This window comes from Equus caballus, chromosome 22 (genome assembly GCF_041296265.1).
Source record: "Equus caballus isolate H_3958 breed thoroughbred chromosome 22, TB-T2T, whole genome shotgun sequence".
NCBI classification, from domain to species: domain Eukaryota; kingdom Metazoa; phylum Chordata; class Mammalia; order Perissodactyla; family Equidae; genus Equus; species Equus caballus.
In genome coordinates, this window is record NC_091705.1 from 34,616,801 (window position 1) to 34,627,919 (window position 11,119).

At 48.9% G+C, this 11,119-nt stretch overlaps 1 protein-coding gene across 1 annotated transcript; it reads left to right on the forward strand.

Annotated features, from left to right (window-relative positions):
- Positions 1-2,142: 2,142 nt before the first annotated feature.
- Positions 2,143-10,076, forward strand: R3HDML (R3H domain containing like). The gene is made up of 5 exons (XM_014735275.3): positions 2,143-2,400; positions 5,010-5,128; positions 5,255-5,387; positions 6,621-6,736; positions 9,944-10,076. Exons 1-5 carry the CDS (start codon positions 2,143-2,145, stop codon positions 10,074-10,076), a joined length of 759 nt encoding a protein of 252 aa, XP_014590761.2.
- Positions 10,077-11,119: the final 1,043 nt, after the last annotated feature.

Sequence of the window (11,119 nt, forward strand, 5' to 3'; positions counted from 1 at the left end):
ACTGGCTGCTGCCTGGGGATGCTTGGAGGTCGCTGGAAGAGGAGGCTGGAGGGTTGCAAACGCTTCAACTTTGGGTTTTTTTTGTAACACCTTTCTTGTAAGTCTGCCTCCTCCCATGAGAAAAGTATTGCTTGTTATTTGCGGAGAATACAAGTAATCAGAGAGGAGGAAATTAAACTCTTTCTTAACCCAGAAGTTCAGCAACTCAGAGACCAACTGGGCTTTGACAGCACACACACACACACAAACATCTGCGTGTTCATGCATGCATCTATACACATACGTGAGGATTGACACACGAACCCTCATATGCACATACATGAACCCATCTGCTTACACACACAATACATATAAACACACACATACTCACTCAAGTACATGTATACAAACAAGCACACACGCACACACAAAGCATACACTGTTCTAAGCGGTCCACAGATGTGAGTTCATCTAATCCTTAAAACAATGCTGTAAGGTGGGTGCCATTATTACTCCCATTTTATAGATGAGGCACGAAATGATTGGGTGACTTGCTCAAGGGCACTCAGTGAGTGAAATAATGGGGATTTGAGCCCAGATTCACAGGTTTAATTACTAATTAGGCTACACGGCGTTGATTGTGGATATCCTCCCGGGCTTTTTTCCTGTGCATCTAGATTGGTTTGGTTACAAAAATGGCATCCTTTTTACATACTCACAGGGCCCTGGGCTCAGACCTGGGTGCGGATCCTGGCTCTATTGCAGACAGGCTGGCTGACTTTGGGCTTATTCCTGCACCTCTTTGGGGCTCGGTCTCTTCACCTATAAAATGGGGACCTATCACATCTGATTCTGAGGGTTGGCTGAGCTTGTGTGTGTGTAAAGCACTCAGCCTGGGCCTGGCACGTAGTAGGCCTCATTAAATGGAGCCATATTAACTGCCTGCTCTGAGGCTGGAGAGCTTTGTAGAGAAAACAGTCAGAAAATAATCTTCAGATGAAAGGTGGCTTTAATATGTTGGGGTCTGGAAGGCAGAGAGAAGCCTCTGGATCTGGGGTCTCCTGACAAGGGGGTGGTGTTTCATCCTGGAGTGCCTGCCATTGCTGCATCCCTACCCTGACCAGCAGCCCAGCCCAACCCTGCGCACTCCAGGTGGACGCAGGAACAGCAGAGGCGCGGTGAGAGGGGGGGAGAGGCGAGCCCACAGACAGGCAGGCGGAGCCTCCGGTCCATGCTGGGCCTGGCTGGAAGGGGAGGGGGCTGTGGGGCCGGGACGTCAGATGCCATCAGCTCCCAAGGGACCGTTAAAATCACCGCACTGCCAGGCAGGCCGGGGTGTCTGCAGAGGTCCCTGCCTCCTCAGCCACCTCCTGCCACCCGTCTGGGCTGCCCGTCCTGGGTACGCAACCCCCGGGAGCCTGCTGCCTGGTCCCCCGCACGCCTCTCTCTGCCTCTTCTCTTCAGCTCTATTTCTCTCTCCGTCTTCTCTGTTCTTTTTTTTTCTTTGTCTTTCTCTCTCTACCGCTGTTTCTGTCTCTCCCATGTGCTTCCTCTTTTTTCCCCCATCATTGTCTCTCAGTCTCTCTTACAGCTTCCTACTGTCTATGTCTTTCATTCCTTCTCTCTGTATCTCTTTTTTTCAGTCAGTTTTTTAGTCTCTCTCATTTTCTTTTTCTCAGTTTCTCGTTTTTCTTTCTCTCTGCCTCTTTTTCTCTGAATCTTTCACTCTCTGCCCTCTGGTTCTTTCCCCCGCTCGATGCCTTGGGGAAGGTCGGCCCTGCCCCGCTGAGAGGGTGGACGGAGCCCGCTTGGAGCAGGATCGGTAAAGAGGGTGTCCAGGCGGGAGAGGCCTGGTGTCTGTCTCCGGGGCTGGCGGGATGGAGTCCTGGCTTTGACCCGATAGCACCGTCTCACTCCAGGGTCTGGTCCGGCTTAGCCACTGTCTGGGCTGCCCAATCCACTCAGTCCACTGAGGTGGGGAGGATGGGGTGTCGGGCACCTGGACCAGAGCTGAGTCAGGAGGTCTGTGCCAAGTTCCCAGGGTTAGCATCCCCTGGGGCGGCAATGCTGGAAAACACTCAGGGTTTGGTGCCCACATGCCCACCCCCTCCAGGCAGCCAGCTCTGACTGCACGAGGTAGACACGTGACCTCTCCAGCCAGCTATGTCCCTGCTGCCCGGCACCGTTGGCCTGGCAGGCCTGCTCTTCTGGGCGGGCCAGACAGTGAATACCTTGGTGCCCGATGCTACCCTGGCACTGGCCCGGACCGAGGGCACAGCTGTGTGGCCCGTGAGCGGGCTGGGGGTGCCCCGCTACCGGCGGAAGCGCCACATCTCTGCCCGGGACATGAGTGCCTTACTGGATTATCACAACCACCTCCGGGCCAGCGTGCACCCACCTGCTGCCAACATGGAGTATATGGTGAGTGCCTGGTGCCTCTTCTGGCATATGCCAGTCAACTCAGTGTGACCTGGAAGGGCTGGACCACCGCCAGCCTGGCCCCACCAGCCAGTATCTGGGTGTCTGTCTGGGCCCTGTGGAAAGGGCAGGAATTTGTCTGCCCATTTTACAGATGAGGAAATGAAGGTGGTTGCGTAGGTCCTCCTGGGAGGCAGGGGCAGAGGACTGCTATTTATGGAGCATCTAGGCGGGTCTCCTCTTTCCTTCAAGGTAGGAATCGTCATCTCCACTTTCCAAATAAAGAAACTGAGATGCAGACAATGAATTTGCCCAAGGTCACCCCGTTGAGATTCCAGCCCAGCTCTGCCTGCGGCTAAAGGCTGTGGTCCTAACCAACACAATATGCTGCCCAGCAGTTCTGGCTCCCCACTGGGGACCTGCAGGGGATGAGTGGCTGGAGCTCTCCGTGCCATTGTCTCTTTGCCCCGGGAGTTTGATGGACACATCGGGATGGACAGTCCTCAGCAAGCCTGTGGAGGTAGCGTTTGGAGCGGTAGGGACTGTACCTGGGGGTCTCAGACAGAGGAAAACAGGCAGCTGACTAGCGGAGGAAGCTGGGATGTCTTCCATCAAAGAAACAGGCCGGGGGTTCTCACCCCAGCCCCCCAGAAGCCAGACTGCCAGAGTGGAGGAGGGAAACTTTCTCTTCATCACAGCTCCTCCCTCAGACTATTGTCCCAAACCAGCCTGGAGAGATAGGCTCCCAGCCCACCCACAGATCCCTTTAGGGAAAGAGATTGCCGGCCGGTCCACCCCCTCCAGACAAGAGCGTGCTACTCAACAGTCTGAAAATCCTCTTGCAACAGGTCCATTTGCTTATGGACTAGCTCCTGCTCAGAGCCGGGCGCCACGCTAAGCCTCATGGACACAGCCGAGGACAGGAGGGCCGAGCTCTCCTCCCTCATGGAGCTTATGTTTCAGTGGGGATGACAGAAAACAAACATCAACAACAAAATATAGAGAATAGTGTCAGGTAGTGATAAGGTGTTGTGGGGGAGGGGCGCGGGGGGGAGGAACCGGAATGGAGGCAGTGGACGTGGGGAGGGCCTTTATTCGTCCATTGACTGACTCATTCATTTTTTAACACAGCACCTTGCACAGGGAAGGCCCTGTATTTCTCAAACAATGACACATTTATTAAGCACCAGTTGTGTGTGCAAGGCGCTCATCCCAACAGGTGTTTAATTATTGCATGTAGTATGGAACAGAGAGAGCTAGATGTCTCACCAGGGACCCCAGGGAGGGTCAGTGAGTGTGGGTCTCATGTTAGCATGGCCCTTCCCTCAGTTTTGCCCTCTGGAGCATGAAGGAAACATTCCTTGGATTCCCTAAAAGAGTGTGAGTCAGACGACCCTGGGGAGGTGTTCTGACCTCTCTTTGGGACCCCCGTTTCTTCTTCACTAGCTGGCTTCTGCCCTCGGGGCAGGAATCTGAGCAAACACGCCTTGCTCAAGAAGCCCTTTCTCTCTCATATCCCCAAGAAAGCTCTGGTTCCCTGTTTCACATTCTCACACCCACCAGGATTGTAGTGATTGTTTAAGGTCTCATTTCCCTGTTAGACCATGAGTCCTTGGTGCCTAGAAATGTTGTTCAGCATTTGCTGAATAAACAAATGAAATGAATGAGCAAATAGTATCTCAGAGGGTCCCAGGAAGTCAGAGGAGAAGGGAACTAGTATTTTTTTAAGTGATGATTTTCAGGCTATAAAACTTGGGGCATTCATACATTGGAAAATTATGAAGCCAGTAAGAAGGATGGGGAGGGTATTCTCTGTGTACTGATGTGGAATAATCACTAAGATAACCTGTCTTGTAAGTGAAAAGAGCGGAGGTACAGAATGGAATGTCTGGCATGCTGCCACTTGTCAAAAGAAATTATGTATCTTACGTATAATTATTTGATATTTGTATTTCTATACATCATATATAATTATATATAAAACTACATATGTATACTTGTACAAACTATATATATATGCTTGTCCAAGTATAGAGTATTTCTGGAAGAGGACACAGGAAACTCAGTGATGGCTGCCTCTGGGGGCAGGGTGGCTGGAAGGACAATAGAGGACAGAAATGAGAGGCTTTCCACTTTTCCTCTTTTGAACAGCTTATGTATTAAATTTGTGCATGTTTCACTATTCAAAAAAACCATTTTGAATTAAAATTTTTAATGTTAAAATAAACACATTTAAAAAATACAACAAATAAAATAAGACGTCAGTCATCTTCCCATCTCCCCAGGACTCAGTCATTTCTAGAGACTGCTGAGAACGCCTGGACAAATACCCTGGGACTCCACTCAGAGCAGAGAGCCCCAGGCTTGAAGTCCAGTGAGGGGGAAAGAGCACCAGACTAGGAGTCAACAAGCTGGGTACCGATCTCGGCTCTGGTGTGGACTTGCTGTTGACCTTGGCCTCTCTGAGCCTCGGTCTTTTAATTTGCAGAAGAGATCTGTGGCAGGGCTCCAAGGAGATGGGGGAGTAATGGCGCCATGTGTATGTGCATCTCTACACTGTTGAGACGGTGGTGGTTGTTCCCTGGGGAATTTCATGACCTTTCTTTCCCCAGGTCTGGGATGAACGCCTGGCCAGGTCTGCCGAGGCCTGGGCCACCCAGTGCATCTGGGCTCACGGGCCCTCACAGCTGATGAGATACGTGGGCCAGAACCTCTCCATCCATTCTGGCCGGTGAGCGACCCTCCATCCTCCCTTCACTCCGTCATTCAGTCATTCAACGAGGTCACTGAGCAAATTGGCAGCAGAGTGGCTTTCCCTTCTCCCGCCCAGCATCTTCTGTCTCCTCTGCCTCCCCAGGTACCGCTCGGTGGTAGACCTCGTGAAGTCTTGGTCTGCAGAGAAGCGCCATTACTTGTTTCCGGCCCCGAAAGACTGTACCCCGCGCTGCCCCTGGCGCTGCAGTGGGCCCGTCTGCTCCCACTACACCCAGGTACCCCTTTGTTGGGACTATGGACCGATGGGAGAACAAAGCCTGGTACCTTAGAATAAAAAGAATGTGGTGGAAGACTAATTAGAAATAAAACAAGAGGGGCCGGCCCGGTGGCACAGCGGTTAAGTTCACACGTTCCGCTTTGGCGGCCTGGGGTTCGCAGGTTCAGATCCCGGGTGCAGACATGGCACCGCTTGGCAAGCCATGCTGTGGTAGGCGTCCCACATATAAAGTGGAGGAAGATGGGCACGGATGTTAGCTCAGGGCCAGTCTTCCTCAGCAAAAAGAGGAGGATTGGCAGATGTTAGCTCAGGGCTAATCTTCCTCAAAAAAAGAAAGAAAGAAAGAAAGAAAACAAGAGGCTCCTGTGGACTTCCCTTTACGTAATAAGCATGTTCCCGGAAGGCCGTGTGCCTGTTGAATTGAACTGACCTGGGTCTTGTTTTGAGCGTCGCAGGTGGGCTGACCAGATTGTCTGACCCCAAAATGAAGATGTGCGGTCTGACAAGTTCAAGAGTGCTTTCGAATCCAATAGGTCCAAACGTTTTCTAGTATTTTCTGTTTTCTAAGGCTCCTACCATCTTAAAAAAATAAATGCCAAAATGAGGTTATAAAAAATGTAGTATATTTTGAGTGCTAATATTGAATATGCTAACACTTATACGCAAAAACACCATGCAATATAATGTTGCAAGAAATAGGCAGAAACTTCCAATTGTATGACAGATGTCTTCTTTCAGTCCTGTCGGTGTCTCTGTGATTCATTTGGAGGTAATGTCAAAATCTAAAGTTGAGACCCTCCAGGAAATGTGAGACCTAAACCAAATGTCCTTCCTGACATCCATGAGATATTATTACTTCCATTTTACCAAAGAAGAAACTAAGGCACAGAGTGGTTAAGTGACTTGGTCAAAGTCACACAGCCAGTGACATTGAGACTCTGATCCTAGGCTGTTTAACTCCAAAGTTTGTGTTTTCACTTCCAACACAATGATTTTCAAATGCTGATCACTAAGGAAAAAAAGAGAAAGAAATCTGATAGGATGGTATAGAAAATATTAGCATATATCACTCATGATAAGATGAAATATTAGTTAGCAATATAGAATGCCTCCTCCAGGAAGACCTCAGCTAATGCATCCACCCTGAACCAAGCCCAGGAGCCTCCCAGCCCCGAGGAACCTGGGCCCCACTGAGTTCTTCTCACAGCCTCCCCTGTCGGTCCTTTCTCAGATGGTGTGGGCCTCCTCCAATCGGCTGGGCTGTGCCCTCCACACGTGCGGCAGCATCAAGGTCTGGGGCCGCACTTGGCGCCACGCGGTGTACCTGGTCTGCAACTACGTCATTAAGTAAGTACGGGGCCGAGACAGAGGGGGTGCCGGGGCAGGAGGGTGGACCCTGAGGTGGAGTGGGCAGAATTCAAAGAAAAGGAGGATACACACGACACCCTACTTTCCTCCATTCTAAGTAACCTCAATACCATACAATTTGGTAGTTTTAGAGAGTTGGTTAATAATCCTTTTTCTGAAGTTTCTGATGTTTCAGAATTGATTAGGGAGATAGACAGAGGACCGAGGCAGGAGGATAGGCAGCCTCCCTGATGAAGTCAATAGTACAAAATGCAGCTTAGATCTGCCAGCCAGCAGGGCTTGCAAATATCCCACTGTTGAATCAGACCTGCACACCCACTGACAGGCAGCACTGGACGACCACAGGCCTCTTCCTACAGGTGCGGTGCCAGCCTCTCTAAGCGCAAAACACACAGCAGCCAAGAGCACATGCTCCCCTCGGGCAGGCAGACCGCACAGGAAAGGCAGGAAGGATGGAGTGAGCCCGCTCAGCTCCTTCTCCCAGACTCTCCAATCAGCTGCGGGAAGAGAGGGCCCGAGGTCTGCATTCACGAGTCTCTTGGAAACACGGAGAAAGGGGAGTGACAGTTCCCAACCGTCGCACAGTATACAAACTTGCAGACACTACAGATTCTTATGCAAAAACAAGAACGAATTCTAAGTAAACATGATATTTAGAAAGTCAAATTTACATAATGATAACCACCTTTTACTCTCCCGTAGCCCTTGACCATTTACAAAATGCTTTCACCTTATTACCTCATTGAAGAGACGAAAGAGAGAGAGAGAAGGAAGGCAAAAGGGAGGGCCACTGGGAAAGTTATTTTCCCTTTTTACAGATTAAGAAATTGAGGATCAGAGACGCTAAGCGATTTACTAAAAGTCGCAAAGTCAACAAGTAGCAGAGCTGTTTGAAACACGTCTTTTGTTGCCAAGTCTCCTGTTCTGTCTCCCACGCCGTCCTGATGTTCCGGAAGTCATTGGAAGACGGAACACAAAACCTCAAGCTAAGACATGTATTTATTAGCTCTTGACCTCTATTAACAAAGTGTCGTGTTGCAGCCCAACTTTATCAGGCACGGAAAAATACAACAAACCAAATTCCATTACAAGCAACGTAAAGGGCTGTTCCAATTTGTTTGCTGATATATCAAATTTCTGCAGCATTGAGTATTAACAGTATAGTTGTTAAGATTTTTAGGCTCTAGCGTCAAGACTGTCAGGGGTTGAATTTGAGATTTAACTTAAGTTCTCCATGCCTGTTTCTTCATCTAGAAAATGGGAATAAAATAGTACCTACTCATGGAGTTGTTGACAGAACTAAGTGAGCTGAGCCAGGTAATGCCCCCAGGCTCGTAGCAATTTCAGGATACATATTGGTTCTTATTGTTACCAGACCTGGGTTTGATTCCCAGCCCTACCATGCGCACACTGAGGACTGTGGATAAGTCATTTTACCTCTATGGGCCTCAGTCTCCTCTTCTAAAATAAGGCGAACACTACCTGGCTCACGGAGGATCATGAGACATAGATGCCCATAGTACATGCTAAGTGAGTGATGGCCATGATTATAACTCGGTTATAAACTTTTTGAAGGTAGGAAATAGATCTTATTCATTTCTTATCCTTCTACTACAGTAATTTCAACGCTTTATTTTTTCAGGCAGTAGAATTTTTTTCCAAGTGGTTAAATAAATAATAAAAGAACCAGTTTGATTCCATCACCCCGGGTGTCTCCACCACCCACTCTCCCTGCTCCCAAATTTCCACCTTTTGAAAGTTGTGGACTCACAGCGTCTGGCACAAATCCTGATGTCCCACAGATGCTCTGGAAGTGTTAATGAATGAATGAGTCCATATGAAACCAGAACTATGTACTTTTCTAAGCCCTTTGGCTGACTTCACTCACATTCATTCAACAACCATTTCTGGAGAAAAAATATTCCATTTCTGCCCACAAAGAGTGTTCATTTGAAGTGTGAGAAAATAAGCTTCTGGGACTTGCAAAGATAACTACTGCTACAGGCCAATCATGAGATTATTAGGCAGCCATGAGCAAGAAACAGCTGGAGGAGTAATTTTAGCCCTTGAGAAGAGAAAGAGAGACAAAGAGAAATCTGTGGGCTGGGATGGAGAAGAAAGCTGTGGGAAGATGTGTGTAAGCTGGATCCACGTGCTGCTAGGGCAGTCTGGAATGCCTGACCGAAAACACATAGATGTGATTCTATACGCCAGGGGTTGGCGAACTACGGCCCACGGCCAAAATCTGGCCTGCTGCCTATTTTTATAAATAAAGTTTTATTGAAATACGGCCATGTCATTTGTTTTCATATTACCTATGGCTGCTTTCGTGCAATAGAGACATTTGGCCCTCAAAGCCCAAAATATTTATTATCTGGCCCTTTACATAAAAAACTTACCAATCTCTGCGTAGGCAATGGGAAGCCACTAAAAATTCTTGAGCAGAATGTGATGAAGGTTTTCTTTTTTTTAAAACGGCTTTATTGAGATAGAATTCACACACCATACCATTCACCCATTTGAAGTGTACAATTCAGTGGGTTTTAGTGTATTACAGTATTAATTTTTAAAAATTGCGGTAAAATGTATGTAACATAAGATTTGCCATTTTAACCATTTTTAAGTGTACAACTCAATGGCACTAATTACATTCACAGTGTTGTGCAAACATCATCACCATCTATTTCCAAAACTTTTTCATCTCCACAACACAACCTCTGTAACCATTCAGCAAGCATTCCCTGCCCCCCATCCCCACAAACAGCCTTGGTCCGTTGAGAGGATTAACTCAAGAGCAGGCAGGATGGATCTGGGATAAGGCCACTGAAGGAGTAAATGTACAGCAGCGGCCACGATATCGCTTCGTGGGCACATCCCCTCACATCTAGCTCTGTTTTGCACAGCACTCTTAAAAGTCACAGTGTTTTCTCACAGACCATTTCACGTATTTTTTTTACAGACACGATTTTTATTTATTTTACTCAGAGGATAAAATCAAGGCTCAGAAATAAAATGGCTTATTCTGTCACCAGCTGGCAGGTGGCAGAATCCAGGATGGGAACTCAGATCTTCCTGACGTGACGCCCAAGGTCACACAGCCAGTCAATGGTGGTGCTGAGATTTGGTTGTTCACGTGTCTCTCCTCTGTCCCCCGACCCTGTCTCCCTGCGCCCTTTTCTCTTCCAGGGGCAACTGGATTGGCGAGGCGCCGTACAAGATGGGGAGCCCGTGTTCTGCGTGTCCCCCCAATTACCAAGGCAGCTGCAACAGCAACATGTGCTTCTCTGGGCTCAAATCCAACAGGCTCCAGTGGTTCTGAATGTTCCCTGGGCTCGGCGGGCCTCGGGCTGGGTCTCACCCTCCAAAAGGTCCCTCCCCAGAGACTGGGTCAAGGAATAATTTGGCTCACTCCTCCAATCTGGATTTTCCCCCATCCTGATTCCAGTTCCTAAATGTCCAGCATGTGCCGGAGGAAAACGACCTCTTGCCTCCTTCTTTCCTCGGTTACATCTTTCTTTTCTCTGGCCTCTGGGGAAGAGCCTGCATCTTTACTCAGTTCTCAGAGAGCCAGGGCTGGACGGAGCGGTGGCTGCGGCAGTTTTGTGACTCCCAGGTCTAATGCCCACAAGTCTTTGTCCATCCCATGAAAAGGATTTATTAAACAGTCTTTTGGCCTGAAACCTCCCTTCATTCATTCAGTAAGAGCCAACCAGCTTCTGGGCCGCCTTTGAGGACCTGAGTTTCCTCCCTGAGTTGAGAACATTTCACGTCAAAACTTTTGAAAAGTAATTGAAATTAGCTTCTGTACACCCCCTCCAATTTGCATGGTACTAGAGCCACCACAGGGTCCAGGTCCCCTTTTACAGATAGGTACACTGAGGCTCAGTGAAGGGGTATGACTTACTGAGAGCTGCACAGCTTACCTGCCACGGCATCTCGGTTTGAGCTCAGGCTCTGACATCCCCTCCAGGCTGTTGAGCACCTCCCTGAGCGCTCAGGACCGAGAGCGGAAAACCAAAGTTGGCCTGAAGGAATTCTGTCTTTCTGGACCTGTTTCTCTTTCTTTCACTCTGTTTCTCTGCCTGGTCTCTCTCTTTCATCTACTTGTCTACTCTCTCTTTCTCGCTGCCTCTCTTTCTCTCTTTCTCCAGTAGAATCTCATTCTCATTCCCATAAGCCATTTCCCCTCTCCCCACCCCACCCCACCCCACCCAGATACCATAACACACAAAAGTCCTTTTGTCTCCGGAGATAGTAAAATCTCTCCCTCAGACCTTGCCCTCCAGCTGGGGCCCCCTCCCTCCCTGGCTGGAGAGAGCTCCATTCAGAGCCCCAGATGGAAAACAGGCTCCTTTCTCCAGG